The sequence below is a fragment of the Oryx dammah genome, unplaced genomic scaffold (genome assembly GCF_014754425.2).
Source record: "Oryx dammah isolate SB20612 unplaced genomic scaffold, SCBI_Odam_1.1 HiC_scaffold_6, whole genome shotgun sequence".
Lineage (NCBI taxonomy): Eukaryota > Metazoa > Chordata > Mammalia > Artiodactyla > Bovidae > Oryx > Oryx dammah.
In genome coordinates this window covers 13,889,872-13,907,821 of record NW_024070190.1, presented here as the reverse complement: position 1 = coordinate 13,907,821, position 17,950 = coordinate 13,889,872, and the positions used below count along the sequence as shown (strand labels likewise).

At 42.9% G+C, this 17,950-nt stretch overlaps 1 protein-coding gene across 1 annotated transcript in view; it reads left to right on the top strand.

The window, feature by feature from the left end:
- RAB4A (RAB4A, member RAS oncogene family) overlaps nucleotides 1-17,950 on the top strand; it is a 52,016-nt gene that overhangs the window by 24,163 nt on the left and 9,903 nt on the right. Inside the window, exons 2-7 of the mRNA XM_040242789.1 lie at nucleotides 3,273-3,353; nucleotides 5,374-5,488; nucleotides 10,209-10,271; nucleotides 11,350-11,504; nucleotides 12,786-12,881; nucleotides 16,247-16,380. Of these exons, the coding sequence (XP_040098723.1) occupies nucleotides 3,273-3,353; nucleotides 5,374-5,488; nucleotides 10,209-10,271; nucleotides 11,350-11,504; nucleotides 12,786-12,881; nucleotides 16,247-16,362 (626 nt within the window). The 3' untranslated portion in view covers nucleotides 16,363-16,380. The remainder of the gene's footprint in view (nucleotides 1-3,272; nucleotides 3,354-5,373; nucleotides 5,489-10,208; nucleotides 10,272-11,349; nucleotides 11,505-12,785; nucleotides 12,882-16,246; nucleotides 16,381-17,950) is intronic.

Here is a 17,950-nt window from a genome sequence, read left to right as displayed (position 1 = left end):
TTTTTAAATTGTGAGCTCATCCTCAGAGAAGCTATAAGTCTGGGACTCCTGAGTATCCTGGTTGGAGGATGTGTCCTTCCAGTATGCTAAGTCCCTTCAGTTGTGTCCAAACTCTTGGTGACCCTATGGACTGTAGCCCTCCAGGCTCCTCTGTCCATGGGATTCTCCAGACAAGAGTACTAGAGTGGGTTGCCATGCCCTGATCCAGGGTATTTTCCCAACCCGGGGATTGAACCTGAGTCTCTTATGTCTCCTTCGTTGGCAGGCGGGTTCTTTACCACTAGCAGCACCTGGGAGCCAGTGTGATTCCAGAGTTATCTGCTTTGCTTCTTCCAGGCATCCTGGTGACATCACTGTCTAGGGCCATTTTTACTGTTTTAAATTTCTTGACTTGGAGTTTCACTGTACACGTGTTTTTTGGTTTGAATATCAAACTCCTGTGGAGCCAGCCAATAATCTTCAAAGGAGAATGTTTTTTTGTTTGTTTGTTTGTTTGCTGAGAGGCCAGACAGAGTCATAGAAGGCTCCTTGTCCCCCTGAGCTGGTGAGAGGATTTCCCAGCCTGTCCTTCACTTCAGGCCAACCCTTGAAGAAAGTTCAGGTTGACCTCTGTACTCCGTCCTTCACATGGGTACACTCTTGAACTCTGCCCCACATGTCTTAAGACCCCAAACTGACAGCCCTCCAGGCCCCCTACTGCTTTTTCCAGTCCTTTTTCCTGAAAGGTCAGCTGTATAGTTTTTTTTTAAAGTGGTATGTTTTATCCTGCATTTCTAGATGTTTGACTCCAAAAGCATTTTCAAACAAAAAGGTTTTCTAAGTAAGAAAGCTTACCTCTTTGAGCTACAAGATTCAGAGTGTGAAGAGCTTTTTGGAGGAATTAAATATTTTCACATATGGAAATTGCACATCTTACTTGTCTTTGTCCAGCAAGGTGAAATCAGTTGACATTGTTACCCTTTTACCTGTTGAGACTGTGGTGTAATCTGGAAAACAGTTACCGTGTGTGTGTGTGTGCGCACGCGTGCAAGCACACGCTTAGTTGCTCAGTCATGTCTGACTCTTTGTGACCCCATGGACTGTAGCCCACCAGGTCCTATGTCCAAATGAAGTCCATTTAAGCAAAACTTCCAAAGCAGAAAATAATAAGGGAACAAGCTTTAAGTCAAAGTCTGTGCTTAGAAATATGAGTTTTGTTTCAGGATTAGATGGATTAGTGAAACTCCTTTTGCTGTGTACATATGAAGCATAAGAAACACTCCCATTTTTGTGTACAAATTATTTTCTCTCTTGAGACTTAATTTTGCCTACATGGTGGCAGCATTTTTACCTGGTTCTCATCTTCCTGTGTTTACAACTTATGCAACAATGTATTGGGCTTTATTTCTCAAAGAGGATATTGAACAAAATTGAGAAATTTTAGTATTGTCATTTTAACTTGGAAATTTTAATTTCTTGGGCTGTAAAAGCTGTTCAGTGCAAATGATCAGACCTAGCATGTTTTATTTTGTGTGTGTGATAAAATGCACACATAACATGAGATTTGCCATTTTAAAGTCACTGGCATTAACTACATTCACACTCGTACAGCCATCACCACCATTCATCCTCAGAACTTCATTTCCAGACTGCATTCCCTCTCCCCCAGCACCCCTACAACCACCATTCAACTTTCTGTCTCTGAGTTTGAGCACTCTGGGCACCTCATGTGAATAGAATCTTCTGGTATGTCTTCTTTTGTGTCTGGCTTATTTCACTTAGCACAGTGTGAAAATTCATCCATACTATAGCATGTATCAGAATTTCCTTCCTTTTCAAGGCTGAATAATATTCCAAAGTATATATGTACCATATTTTGTTTATTATTTATCCGTCAATGGATAGTTGGGTTGCTTCTGTCTTTTGGCTACTGTGAATAGTGCTGTTATGAACGTGAGTGTGGCATGCTTTTAAAACAGTCAGTGAGATGCATATAACCGTATTTGTAAGTGCTAACAATCCTAATAGCACTGTCTTATAAGTTTAACTGCCCGTAAATATGAGAGGTGGAATAGGCTTAATCTCTGAGTGATAATGAGTGTAGTTCTTAGAAACAGGGCTGGGCCAAGCCTAAGCAAAGAAATGGACTGCTTGGGCTTAGCTGGGGGAGAGAAGGAGCCAGGGCTAGGAATGTGTGGTCAGGTCCAAAACGGGAGTGTGGAGGTGACAGCATCAGAGGTGCAGCCAAGGGAACCAGGAGCAAAGAGCAGGGCCTTCAGAGCCACAGGCGAGCCTTGCAGCCTGGGGGTCGGCAGAGGTGGGTAGAGCAGGGCCTGCAGAGCCACAGGCGAGCCTTGCAGCCCGGGGGTCGGCAGAGTTGGGTAGAACAGGGCCTTCAGAGCCACAGGCACGCCTTGCAGCCTGGGGGTCGGCAGAGATGGGTAGAGCGGGGCCTTCAGAGCCACAGGCGAGCCTTGCAGCCTAGGGGTTGGCAGAAGTGGGTGGCAGTCAAAGCGTATGGGTGGGAGCTGTGCTCGCAAGGCTAAAGCAGAACTAGACTCCCTTGCTCTCAGAAAAAGCAGCAAAAGTCACCAGGGCGATGTCAGGCTACTGGTGCTCCTCGTCCTGACTCACAGGTTCCATGCTAGAAAGCCTCTTTTTACAGGTTATGCAAAAGAAGGCCCCCAATTAAATACACTCCTCTGTGTAAAGAAGTGAAGAAGCTGTCCCTGTATTGAATGAGACAAATTTCACACGTGGAATACTGACCAAATTGGGCAGTACTGACCAGAAGCCGGCCTTCCCATGAGCCCTAGGTGCAGGAACAGAGGCCAGGCCACAGAAGCAAGTGCGGGGATAAGTTGCACCTGTTTTTTAAAAGAAGAAAGGAGTGAATTTCTCAAAGCCCATGAGTCTACCAGGTTTTTTCTTCTGTATAGAAAGCATTTGAAGTTTCTAAGTGATTTTTACTTGTCACTGGATATGCATATTTATTTGAATAGCAAAGAGAGAGATTTTAGTCACTTTTGTCATTATAGTTATTACATTTCAAACTTTCAGAAAAGAAATTATCCACAGAGAAGTTAGAAAAGGCACTGGGTTAGCATGTAAGCCAGATATTGAAAAGGTGGAAAGGTAAGTCAATGTGTTTATTGCCATTTTCTCAAAATATTCAGTTACCTCTTTTTTTCTGTGATGTTAATAATTACAATCTCATTAAATTTTATGACTGTAGTCTAAGTTCATAATGCCTGTTTTAATGTTATTGTTCACAGTCTCTTTTTGTGTTTCAGATTTTTTGTTTAAATTCTTGGTTATTGGAAATGCAGGAACTGGCAAGTCTTGCTTGCTTCATCAGTTTATTGAAAAAAAATGTAAGTGACGTCACGTGGTCCGTGCTCCTCTTTTGTCGTCTTCTGAGAGTGTGCTCCGACACAGATTCGTTTATGGCAAAACTTCTGGATATGTTTTCAGGAAGAAAGTTGTAGTTTACAAATATTTTTAAATGACAGTAAAAGTTTATGTTATTAAGTGTTTCATAATCTGATTTTTTATTTAGCACTTCAGTTTCATAGTGGGTCATTGTTCATTATGTAGTAAATTGTCCTGTACATTTTCCAGATACTAAAATACCTTATAAAGCTGTGGAATTCCATTTCCTGACAGGGAGTGGCCTGATAACCCTAGTTGTACATTTTGGATAAAGTAGTGTTTGGCCCCCTGTGGCCTTGTATTGTCGTTAAGGCAGTTGTTGTCATCACTCCTGTTTTACAGGAAAAGAAACAGGTAGTAATTGTACATGTAAGACTCCAACCCAGGCCTTTTGCCCACAGAAATATCTTTTGTCATTGACTTGCCCCATGTTGTAAGGGAGGTCACATTTTGTATTCCAAACTATTGTAAAACATGGTAGGTTTGAAAGGCCCTTAAAATGTACCGTTCTTTTATAATTATCAAAAGAGTTGTGGAGAATGACCTGTCTATATTACTATAGTCAGGTGAAGGCACAAAAACAGAATTAATTTCATTTAATGAAGTTCATCCTAAGTAAAGGTGTGTGAGATATGTTAGATGGTGGGTAAAATGCAGGCAGAGGGTGTCCTGGGAAAGAGCTTGAAGAGGAAGATTCTAGAATGTTTTCCGCTGCATCCATTTTCATTGACCAGGAGCTCACTGGAGTCTCTGTGTGGTGACAGAGACCCAGTGTGGCTTAGTCACGGAGCCAGGGCCCACTGCATCAACAAGCGTTCATCTGCTGGGTGGGCCCAGGGTTCTGAACCAGTCACTTGGACGTTGTGTTGTTCCGTCTCAGCAGAGGGGGCACTGGCCAGGTGCCTGGCCTGAGCAGGCACTCTGCCCACACATCCTCCCTTCGCTTCTCACGACCACAGTGACGGTATTTCTCTCAGCCGTGTGTTAACCTGGCTTTTAGGTCTCACCTCTGGAGGCATTTCCTCCCAGGCTGGCCCCGTAGCTGGGTGCTGGTGAATGTCCAGGATGAGACAGCCTGCTGGACTCAAACCCTTTCCTACCCCAGGTCCCCAGGAAGCAGGGAACACAGCTCTCAGATGATTCTGGTGCAGTTAAATTTTATCCTGTGGTTATAAACTATGAACCAGTCAGTGGACTGTGTAGCCAGGATGTTTGTTTTATCCCTTTTTTATCATCACAGATATTTTCTTTTATAGACAGCTTATTCCAGTTGGGTTTGGCAAACTACATATTTTGCCTGCATCCCTGCCCATTCAGACAATATTAATTTTGCCAACAAATCCATTCCAAATGATTGCCACACAGAATGGTGAAGTTCATGAAAACTCAACAGCTGTAATAATTGCATTGAGGTCTTGGTTTGGTGGGTGGGGGGGAGGTTATTTCTGTTTTTTTACTCTATCTTTTCCTCTTTTTCCCTTAATCTTTGGTATCCATCAAGTTTCCTTCTTGGGCTACAGTGCTTTTCCTTCCCTTTACTTTTTTTTTGTTTAGAATATTTGTCCAAATAGCTGAAACCATCATGGACCGAGTTGCGGTCTGTCAGTGGGCAGTAAGCCTCTTAACGTGGTGCCCAGTATTTTGTGCAGTTACCATTCTTGAGAACCTTAATAGTGGTCGGGTAGATATGGCCTCATGTGGCAGGGTCACCAAGCGTTGGCTTTAAAATATATGGTTTGTTTAGGGCTTTTGAGAAAAAATTTGATTGGCTCTTTGAGAACCGAAACTGTATGTATTCTGTTTAAAGCATTGAGTGCTTTTTATCGTTTTACTTTTAGAGAAATGAGTGGCATAAGTAAATTACATTTTCTATTGACTTAACTCTTGATTTGAATGTTACGTGTTTAAATTTATCAGCTTGTTACCTTAATGTCCTAAAATTAAATTTCCTTTTTTTTGCAGTCAAAGATGACTCAAACCATACAATAGGAGTGGAATTTGGTTCAAAGATAATAAATGTTGGTGGTAAATATGTAAAGTTACAGATATGGGACACAGCAGGCCAAGAACGATTCAGGTAGCTTTTTCTCTAACTCAATATTTGAAAATTTGGTTTGAAATAATCAGTTATGGTCTGTTAATGTATATAATCCCCTCCTCCCCACCACAGGTTTTAGAAACTTCACCTGTGAAAGCTTTAAGACAAGCTAAAACTCCATTTTTCTCCATTCAGCATTGATTTATGGAAGAATACGTTAAAACAGTGGTCCCCAACCTTTCCAGCACCAGGGACCGGTTTCACAGAAGACAATTTTTCCACAGACGAGGAGGGGGTATGGTTTAGGTGGTAATGTGACCGATGGGAAGTGATGGGGAGTGGCAGATGAAACTTCACTGGCTGGCCCACCAATTATCTCCTGCTATGTGCCCTGGGGGTTAGGGAATCACTTCCAAATGAACATTTTATAATTTGGAGGATAATTTATTCTTTGAGACCTAGTGGCACATTAGGAGGGTATAGCATTGCACATTAAGAATTTTTTAAAATCTCTTTGGGGGTTGGTTTTGCTTTACATTAAACAATCAGAATACCAGACTACCTGACCTGCCTCTTGAGAAACCTGTATGCAGGTCAGGAAGCAACAGTTAGAACTGGACATGGAACGACAGACTGGTTCCAAATAGGAAAAGGAGTACGTCAAAGCTATCTATTGTCACCCTGCTTTTTTAACTTATATGCAGAGTACATCATGAGAAACCACTGGGCTGGAAGATGCACAAACTGGAATCAAGATTGCTGGAAGAAATATCAATAACCTCAGATATGCAGATGACACCAGCCTTATGGCAGAAAGTGAAGAGGAACTAAAAAGCCTCTTGATGAAAGTGAAAGTGGAGAGTGAAAAAGTTGGCTTAAAGCTCAACATGCAGAAAACTAAGATCATGGCATCTGGTCCCATCACTTCATGGGAAATAGATGGGAAAACAGTGGAAACAGTGGCTGACTTTATTTTGGGGGGCTCCAAAATCACTGCAGATGGTGATTGCAGCCATGAAATTAAAAGACGCTTACTCCTTGGAAGGAAAGTTATGACCAACCTAGATAGCATATTCAAAAGCAGAGACATTACTTTGCTGACTAAGGTCCGTCTAGTCAAGGCTATGGTTTTTCCAGTAGTCATGTATGGATGTGAGAGTTGGACTGTGAAGAAAGCTGAGTGCCAAAGAATTAATACTTTTGAACTGTGGTGCTGGAGAAGACTCTTGAGAGTCCCTTGGACTGCAAGGAGATCCAACCAGTCCATCCTAAAGGAGACCAGTCCTGGGCGTTCATTGGAAGGACTGATGCTGAAGCTGAAACTCCAATACTTTGGCCACCTCATGTGAAGAGTTGACTCATTGGAAAAGACCCTGGTGCTGGGAGGGATTGGGGGGAAGAGGAGAAGGGGACGACAGAGGATGAGATGGCTGGATGGCATCACTGACTCAGTGCACATGAATGTGGGTAAACTCCTGGAGTTGGTGATGGACAGGGAGGCCTGGCGTGCTGCGATTCACGGGTTTGCAAAGAGTCGGACACGACTGAGCGACTGAACTGAACTGAACTGAAAACAGTCCACAAAATATTCTCTCCTTAGCACTTTCATTACACTCAAGTCATAATCAACATTTGGAATAATAACCGCCAGATCACTGCAGATAAGGTCCATGTTTGATATTCCATAACTACTGAAGTGGGCTCAGTGGTAACAATCCACCTGCAGGAGGTGTAGGTTCAATCCTTGGGTCGGGAAGATCCCCTGGAGAAGGAAATGGCAACCCACTCCAGTATTCTTGCCTGGAAAAATCCCATAGATAGAGGAGCCTGGCAGGCTACAATCCATGGGGTCACAAAAGAATCAGACACAACTTAAACACTAAACAACAAACAATAACTGCTAAAGCAGGAAAGTAGATTAATATTTTTTGAGTCAATACACAAAGTCAAACAAAAGATATTCACAATTTCAAAATTCAGTTAAACTCAATCCCAGTGCAAGCATTTCACTTAAAGTCAGGTATAGTATTTTAAATGCTTAATAATTATTTGCTTCAAAAAGTATCATAACTAGACTTCAGGCAAGAATACAAAGCTACAGTAATCAAAGCAGCATGGTATTGCACCAAAACAGACATATGGATCAACAGAACAGAACAGAAAACCTAGGAATAAATCCACACAATTAATCTTCCACAAAGATGGCAAGAATATACAACAGAGAAAAGACTGGCCTGTCAATAAGTGATACTGGGAAAAGGGGACAGCTACATGTAAAAGAATGAAATTAGAACATTCTCTAACACTGTACACAAAAATAAACTCAAAATGGATTAAACACCTAAATGTGAGACCAGATATTATAAAACTTCTACAGGAGAACAGAGGTAGAACACTCTCTGACATAAGTCACAGCAATATTTTTTTGGATCCATCTCCTAAAATAATGGAAATAAAAGCAAAAATTTTAAAAATGCGACCTAATTAAACTTAAAAGCTTTTGCACAGCAAAGTGAACCATAAACAAAGCAAAAAGACAACGTACAGACTGGGAGAAAATACTTGCAGATGATACAACTGACAAGGGATTACTAAATTCCAAAATACACAGACTCATACAGTTCAGTATTTAAAAAACCTGATCAAAAAAATGGGGAGAAAACCTAAATAGGCATTTCTCCGGAGAAGACATACAGATGACCAGTAGGCACAGGGAAAAATGTTCAGCATTGCTAATTATTAGAGAAATGCAAATCAAAACTGCAGTGAGCCATCACCTCGCACTTGTCAGAATGGCCGTCACAAAAAATCTACGAACAGTAAACGCTGAAGAAGGTGTGGAAAGGAAGGAACCCTCCTACGCTACTGGCGGGAATGAAGTTGGTGCAGACACTAAGGAGAACAGTGCGGAGATTCCTGAAAAAACTAAAAGTAGGGACCCGTTAGAGGGCAGGGGTGAGTGAGGCAAGGCCTGGAAAGATGGAAGTTAATTGAAAACTGCTGACCCTTATCTCTTCCCCCACATCCTCCTCAGTTACTGACAGCCAGGCGTGTATGTCTCAGGCAGAGGAAACGATTCTTCTCCACAGAAAAATAGCCACAAGGAAAAGGCTTACAGGTACTAACATTTTGGTTTCCCCAATGAAATAGCCCGATCTCTGTCCAGCCATCTCACAGTGGAGCGCCCCCAACCCCACACATAAAAAGCATCTTTAACACTTTGGTATTCCTTGCTCTTGAATATAAATGATCAATATAAATGATCTGTGGATAGCCAGACTTGTATGTGAAGAAAGCTTCTAAAATAAAAGAAAGAGCCCAAAATAAGTAAGAACTGTCAGGGAATAGACAAAAACTAAAAACTACTATATCCTCACAAGTAAGAGTAAAGGTTGCATCAAGGAAATAAAAACAAAATTTAAATTTAAAAAGAGAAATTAAAATAATGTATTAAATAGAGGAATACTCTTGCAGAAAGTTAAACAATGAACTCGAGGTGAGAAAGAGAAGAGACAACAGAGAATCATCCAGAGTTAGTCCAGGAAGGCCAAGGCCTGACCGGTGATGCCGTCCTGAAGGCAGAGGAGGAGAGGAGACAGCAAAAGCAGCAGTTGAAGATTTTCCCCTGAAGGAAATGAGTCTATAAAAGTCCATGTTACACCAAACAGATGAGGCCAGGGGCTGCCATGTGAAATCTCAGAACGCCAAGGGTGGGCTGGAGACACCAGAGATTCCAAGAGGGAAAAGCAGGCACATCTCAAGGGTCACTGTGACCATCGCACCGGGCTTTTCAGCAGCAGCAGTTGAAAGCTGGAAGATAATTACAACCTTGACTTCAGAACTCAACATGAAATTTTTTTCCAACCTAAAATTGTACACTCAGCCAGACTCTCCATTAAGTATGAGAGTGAAATCAGAGTGTCTCCAGTGATGCAACACGGGGTGGGCTGTAGAGCAGAGGGAGGAGGCAGGGGGTCAAGGCAGAGGGGCAGGGCAGCTGGCACGGGGTCATCTGTCCGTGGAGCTGCGTGGTGCAGACGGGCTGTGTCGTGGACGAGGAGGAGGAGGAGGCACTGGTGAAGCAGCTACTGAGAAGTCCGGGTGCAAAAGAGTCCCCTTTGGAACAGTAGCGGGAGCATCCTGCTGCCTGCACCATGCTTGTTCAAGACAGGAGGTGCCGAGCACATTTTATTCTGCCCCTGGGAAAATCTAATGAACAGGGAAAGTCATGATTCAGGGAAGTGTTTACTGAAGGCAAACTCCGGAGGTTGTGAGAATGGACGTGTTGTACCTGGGTGGGCGCTCAGTTCAGACTGGTGTGCCCCCAGGAGGGAGGGAGCATGCGCTGCACCGCTGGGCCCGGGGCAGGGCGTGCGATAGTCCACTGGAAGACCTGGACCCCGCGCAAGCAGAGGAGCCACCGAGGGCCTCGTGCACTGTAGTCTTGCTGCCGCCTTCCTGTCTTTCCCCTGCGTGTTCTCAAAGGTCCCCTCAGTTCTGCGGGGCCTCCCCGACTCCATGAGGGGCACACTCGTCCCCAGCCTCATGGCCCCACCTCCTTATCACTACTGTGATACTCTTTTGGACAGAACAGCCCTTTGTGTCTGCTTTCAAATGTCTTTGTATCATTTCTCTTTAGAGAGGTATCTGTCACTGTATTGCAGTTGTCAAGGCAAAAAATGGGTGTTTTGCATGGGAGGCTGCTGCTCATGAGCAAGGGCTCTGCTCCCGTGAAAGTAAAAGCCTGTAACTCTTCCAGGTCTGTGACAAGAAGCTACTACCGAGGTGCAGCGGGGGCACTGCTTGTCTACGACATCACCAGGTAATGACACCCCTACTCAGCCCATGCTCCCTGGGGTCCGCACCTCCCCATAGGCCGCTGGTGCGTCAGCGGACAGCAGAGGTGGGACTCAGCAAGACCCTCCGCCCTTTCCCTGAGGGTCTTGCAGGTTTTCAGAGCAGCCCCTTTCACCCCTTTACCGTGTGAAACATGTTCCCAAGTTTCAGATAGACAAAGCATCTCCAATGTCATTGTGTTTCCTTAAGGTTCACAGCTTGAAGTTTTGCACGTGGTAAATTGTTAGTCATTGTCCTCCATCAAGCACGGGCGCTATGCTGCAATGCCTGGGTTCAAATCCTGGTTCCTGTCCCAAAGCAGTGTGAGCCCTCTGGACTTTAGTTTCCTTGTCTGTTCCACTGAGTCATGATGACCACATAATACTCGTGAGGCTGTTGGGTGGTTAAATTGGTTCCTGTAAAGCTCTTGGCTCATCTTAAGGATCTGAGTGCACTCTCCTGCATGTAGCTGTCACCTTGGTGTCACAGTTAAATTCAATTAAAAATTCAGTTCCTTGGTCAGTCCTTAGAATATACGAGGAGTTTGCCCTTATTGATAAGAGCTGAACACAGTCCTGGAGGCAGACAGACCTGGTCAAGTCCTGGCTCCATGTGTGTGACTTTGGGCAACTTAACCAGTCTCTCTGGGCCTTAGGTTTCTCGTGTAAATGGGAGATGATAAGAGTGTGTTGCAGAGAATCAGTGTGATAAATTCCTGTGAAACAAAGGGCCATCATGTTGCACGGATTCGTCGAGTGACAGCAGTTAGCCTTAGGTTTTGCTCGCATGTTGTGTGAACCAAGACCCGAGTAAATAACTGCACCCTGCTTAGGGAAACAACAGGTGGCAAGCTGTCTGACTCGCTGTGGCATCTCCCTGGAAACAAGGTGGAACACACCCTTAGCATGTGGTGTGCTCTTGGGGCGCCCAGGTCCTCTGAGTGCTTTGAAGGTCGTGGGTACTGCCCTGCGTGTATAGAAGCGGTATGAGTGGTGTGAGTGACTGGAAAGAGTTGCTAGCTTTATAAAATACATGTACTGTTCTCACAATCTTATATTACGCAGCCGAGAAACCTACAATGCGCTTACTAATTGGTTAACAGATGCCCGAATGCTCGCGAGCCAGAACATTGTCATCATCCTCTGCGGGAACAAGAAGGACTTGGACACCGATCGGGAAGTCACTTTCCTGGAGGCCTCCCGATTTGCTCAGGAAAATGGCAAGTGGCCTTTCACCTGTCACAGCTACTGGAGGTTTAAGATGAAGCTGTATTTAGGGAGTGTGGAACCTCCTGTTGTTTTCATTAGACATTTAGACATTTAGCATATTTTCACCCTGTTGCACTGTGCCTGCAGAGGTTGCTATGATGATAAAAGCTAATCTCTTCGCATTCCGTGATGGTGTTTCAGTTTAGGATCTTTAATATCACAGTTCTTGGTTTGAAGTGAAAATTATAACAATTTTTAAAGGCCCTAATCAGATGATGTTATCATTTTTAAAATGTAATTTGAAGCTAAGTTGGTGAAATATTAGATCTAAATAGAAAGTGAAGCAGTAGATGAGATACTGGACTTACTGGCTTTATTTTGCTTACATTAAATTTAAGTCATTTGGCTAAAGATGCCTTTGAAACTTGCTGAATTTTTATGTAGAATACATAAGGATGACACATAAAATGAATGATTCCCTATAGACAGCAAAATGACGAGAATTCAGACATTTTAAAATAACTTTAATTTTTAGAACCAGTCAGGAAATAAATACGCTAATAGCAACTTTCAATGGGACTCTAGAACTGCCAACTTACACTCTCACAAACAGGTTTTCTGCTAAGAAAATAAGCATGCAATAAAAATATAAGCCATTATGAGTTTATAAAGAAGCTGTTTAGAAATATGTAAGCTTAGAATGTTAATGCTCAAAAGGAATTTCTCTATCATTTACATGCACCTCATTTTTACTAATAAGGAAACAAGTGTCTGGAGAGGTTGTGGTTTGCTCACAAAAGCAAGGAGAGAGGCCTTCGCCTGGGTGAGTGACCACCCAGTGGAGAGCAGAGGGCTCGTTCATATAAGACCTCTCACTGTCAGGGACCACACGCCATGTGGCCCCCGACACCAGCACTTGCAGGCTGTGTCTGGTGACCTGAAGCCTGTTGGAAAGAAGTTGCTGCTGAGTCTTATGCCAGCAGCTGGGTGCCTCAGCCATCCTGCTTCCCTGCCAGCGTCCTGCTTGCTTAGTTTCTTCTTCAGCACATGTGAGTGCTAGCACACACTGCTAGTTACTTTTCATAAAAAGTTGGAATTCTTTTAAGACTTAAAAAATATGCATGTATTGACATTTACTGATTTTATATTTGCAGAAATACCTAGTTATAAGGACAAAATTCTATTTTGTCTGCTATTCTAAGGGAATAATATATTAAGCAGGTGGTTATGAGTTGAATAATTGTGATTATCTTCTAAATATGGCTTCATGTTTTGTTTGATGTTGATTTTAGAGCTGATGTTTCTGGAAACAAGCGCACTAACAGGGGAGAATGTGGAAGAGGCCTTTGTACAGTGTGCAAGAAAAATACTTAACAAAATTGAATCAGGTAAGAACTTCCCATTAATAAACCTTCCTTTAGCACATTTTCCTGTCTAGCTCAGTAGTGTCACTTTTCAGCATTTCCAGGAGTGACTTGGTCATGGAGTTTCCTCTCTCTACCTGCCGACCTGCAGTGGCCTCCTAGGGGTTTGAAGGTCTTGTCTATACTGGAGGTGGAAGCCCAGGCAGGCCTCCTTCACAGGGACTTCTTCAGCTGTGTGGTGGCAGGGAAGCAACTGTGTGACGGGAAATGAGTTATGGGCACCTCGCTTAATGCTGCTGGTTAGATCGGACATCATGGAGAATTTGTTTCTGAAGCTAACTGAGCATGTCACAGTAGTGACCGGTCTCATTATTGTTCTACTTGTTGCTTCAGTAAAAATAAATTTAAAACAACCCTACTATAGGCAGCTGACAAAATAATATATAGTTGTCATTTATTAGAGTTAATTTTTATTTAAATATCACCAAAATCACATGTGAGCATTACATTTTTAATTGATTCATTTAACTGAATGCCTATTCTTTGTCAGGTGGGAGGATACAAAAATAAATTAATCCCAACCCTTGCCCTCAAGAAACTGTCTTTCATGGGAAACAGTCAAAAGATAATTATCACACAGTGTGGTCAATACAGTAACTGAGAAGTGCACCAGATCTTGGGGCCACACAAAGGAGAGCCTGCTGGTTTAGGAGGTGATATCAGGAAGAGCTTCTAGGAAGAGACAGTGACTGAGCTCAGGCTTTCAAAGTGTGGGAAGAAGGAACCGGGCATGGGGGTGGGAAGGAGGGTAGGCCATCAGAGGGGCAGCATGAGTGGAGACTGGGGGGAAAGTTGCAGTTACTAGAAGAGAAAGACCACAGTGGAGAATGGCAGGAGAGAAGGCTGAGGAGAGGCAGCAGCCAGGCCAGTGATCTTCACCCAGGCTCGAACTTTGCTCCGTGGGTGACTGAGTCTCCACCTTGGCTGGACGCAAGAGTCGCCTGGGATACGTACAAATTTGAATTCTAGGCCCTACCTCTGGAGATGCTGAGTTAAAGCCTCAGCATCATCATTTAAAAAAGCTGTCCTGTGTGATTCTCATGTTCGTCCAAGATAGAGGACCACTGCTGTAGGGCTGAGAAGCCATTCGAGGGTGGGAGGCAGGGAGTGATATGGTCAGGCTGTGGCTGGAGACACGTCGTGTGTGTAGGCGGTCACATCAGAGACGGACCAAAGGGAGCCCAGGGCAGATGGCCAGGAGACCAACCGAGGCACGTTTGAGTAATTCAAGAAAAGATGCCTGATTAAAGCTGTAACAAGGATGTGGAAGCAGAGATGAAGAGACAGATGAATCTAAGAAACGTGTTGGCAGTGGCATCCTGACTGAGATGCTAAATAGCAGGGCAGGGCCTTTTGACTTTGTGGCGTATTGGAAGAGCAGGGATCAGAAGAGAGGAGGAGCCGCAGGTAACTCCATGTCACTCAGTGATGAGATGGCAGAACCAGAGGAGAAGCCAGTTCACGGGAATCAGAATGGCTGTGTTTTGAAATGTTCCCTGGGTGGCATCACTGGAACAGGCACCGGGCACCATCCAGGAACCTGTGGGAAGAAGCCAGCTGGTGGTGCCCTCTCGGGAGCCGCCGGCCTATAGGAGTAGGTGCACCTGGGGAGGAATGTGATCCCCCAGAGAGCAGTGAAGAGCGGGAAGAACAGTGGCCCAGAACAAAGCCTGGGAGTCCGAAGGATGAGAGGAGGAAGGGAAGGGTCAGAGATTCAGGAAGACACCCAGGAACACGAGTGTCACTTCTGCCCACATTCAGCCAAAAGGCTGTTCATTATCAAATACATGGGAGAAAAGTCCTGTAAGCTAAGACTGGAGCTGAAAAGTATCCGGTGGGGTGGGCAAGAGGAAGTCAGTAGTCATCTTTACCAGCAAAATGAGGCAGGGAGGAGACGGAGCAACTGAGCACAGAGGAGATGAGGAAGCAGAGCCTGGGTGTCTCCCTGGAGGAGGAGGCAGAGGGTTAATTTAACATGAGAGGTTTCAGGAATGGAAGAAGTCTTAGCACCTGTAAATGCTGAGGGAGAAGAGAGAGGAAGGTAAAGGAGAGAAGGTGAGACGGGAACTGACAGAGAGGTTGGGGCAGGGAAGGTGGTGGGAGAGTGTTGGGGCCCAGACCTCTGGTCTCAGCAGAAAGAGAGGTGCCCCATCCCTCTGTGGGCTTTTGGTCTGAAAAGAGCAACAAAATAGTTACTCAACTTGGTACAGTACTGTTATTTTTTTTTAAAGAGTCTGTAGCATAAGTAGGTAACATTCAAATTGGCATTGTGTTGAGTACAATCAGGCTCAACTTATTTAGATTACCTTCCCCCTTTGGTACCCATGAAGACAGTGCATATAAGTTAACACACATAAAGCTTTCAAGATCTTTTTCTCCTAAAATCATCAAAATCATAATTACATCAAGGGAAAAAAATATACAGATGTGTTAGAATTCTTCAGCAGTACTTTTTCATTGTAATCTTCTAAATAGGCAGTATATTCATATGGTTCAAAAACCTTTATTTTCTCTACCAGTTTATACAGAAAGGTTAGCATATTATACATTCTGCACTTACTGTACCTACCAATCATTACAAATCAGTCTTAGAGACTTTGACATACACATTGTGCTAATATATATATACAAGCATAGTGTGTTTATGTAATATTCAATTTTGTATATTGCCATAATTTATCTAACCAGTCTGCTTTGGACATTTGAGTTGTTGCCAGATATTACAAACAATGTTGCAGTAAATAACCTTTTGTATATCATTTCACATGTGTGTGAGTGTATATGTAAGATAAATTCTCAGAAATGGAGTTGTTGGGTCAAAGAACATAGGCATTTGGAATTTATGTAGAGGCTGTCAGATTCCTCCTTTCAGGCTTGAGGCAGTTTATCATCCCACTAGTATGAATGAAGGTGTTTTATTTCACTAAAGCCATGTTCACAGGATATATCATCATGTTTGGGTCTTTACCAGTCTCATAGTGAAGAATGGTCATCTTTGTGGTTTCATGTCAGTGCTTTTTGTATACATAATATATTCACATAATTCCAGATTCAAGTAGAGGATACAGTGAAATTCACCCTCTATTTCCCCCATCTCCTATCCCCTGCATCTAGAGCTCTTTCTTGAAGTCAGCCACTATTACCAGTTTTTTATGTACCCATCCAAAGATATTTTTATGCCCATGCAATCAAATATGTGTGTATTTTTCCTCTTTATTCAAAATAATGTTTTATATATACAGTGTTCTGCACTTTGCTTTTCTCACTTAATATATTTTGGGGATCACAGAAACATAAAAACTTTTTCTAAAGACTTACTCGATCCTCAGGTGAGCTGGACCCAGAAAGAATGGGCTCAGGTATCCAGTACGGAGATGCGGCCTTGAGACAGCTGCGGTCGCCACGCCGTGCACAGGCCCCGAGTGCGCAGGAGTGTGGCTGCTGAGGCAGCTCAGGCACGCAGGTAGGTGCCCACATCGCAGCAGTCCTGTCGCCCTCAGACCTGTCCTGTTTCCCACCCAGAGCCCCACACAGGATTAACCAGGGAGCCTGTCGTTGCTTTTTGAAGCTGCATTATGAAAAGGAGAGGTGATTGCCTAACTAAAAGTTTATTCTCAGCAGTGAAAAACACATTCTTCTCACGGTCACATGGAACACTCATCAAAACGGACCACATCTAGGCCATAAAACACACTTGAAGACATTTAAAAGAACAAAAGTCATTCTGTGTCTTCTCTCAGAGCACAGTGGAATAAAACTAGAAATCTGTAGTTGGAAGATAACTGGGAAATCCAGAAATGTGAGTATTAAGCAGCATACTTTTAAATAATAAGTGGGTCAAAGAAGAAGTCTCGAGAAATTTAATAGTATTTTGAACTAAATGAAAAAAATACAACTTATCAAAATTTGGGGGAGATTCAACACAAATAGTACTTAAAGTAAAATTTATAGCATTGCAGGCATATATTAGAAAAGAAGAAATATCTAAATATAATCATATGTGTCCTCCATAAAAAACTAGAAAAAGAAGAACAATGAAATCCAAAGTAGAAAGAAGAAAAGAAATAATAAAAATGAGATCAGGAAATCAATAGAAAAAAATTAGTGAAAGCAAAGTTGGTTCCTTGAAAAAATACACTAAAGTCAATGACTCTAGCCAGGCCCAAAAAAAAAAAAAAAAAAAAAAACCCAATATAAACTACTAATATCAGAAATGAAAGCAGGGACATCACTGCAGATTCTATGGACATTTAAAGGATAATAAAGGAACACTATGAACAACTCTGTGCCCACAAATTTGATAACGTAGATGAAATAAACCAATTCTGTCAAAGATAGAATTTGCCAAAACTCAAACAAGAAGAAACAGATAATGTGAATAAGGCCTATATCTATTTTAAAGAACTTGAACCAATAACTAGTAACCTTCCAAAACAGAACGTACCAGACCCAGGTGGCTCCACTGGTGAATTCTTCCAAACATTTAAAGAAGAGATTATACCATGTCTCTGCAGTCTCGTTTACAGAACAAAAGCAGACAGAACACCTCCTAACTGAGGCCAGTATTATCTTAATCCCAAAGCCAGACAGACATTACAAGAAAAGAAAACTACAAACTAGTATCTCCTGTAAACACAGATAGAGAAATTCTCAACAAAATAGTAGATTGAATCCAGCAAGGTATAAAAAGAATTACATACTTCCAAGTGGGATTTATCCAGATATACAAGACTGGTTCCACATTCCAAAATCAATTAATGTAATCATCATATCAACAGGGAACAAAAATCACGTGATTTCATCAAGAGATGTGGAAAAATCAGTTGACAAGTTCCAATATCACTTTGCAATGAGAACTCTAGGTAAACTAGGAATAGTGGGGAATCACCTCAACCTAGTACAGTCCACCAACACCCACTGCTAAAGTTAGACCTGATGGTGAGAAAGTTGAAGCCTTCCTATGAATATCAGGTACAAGGCAAGACTGTGCCCTCTCGGCACTCCTTTTCAACATCAAACCAGAAGTCCTAGCT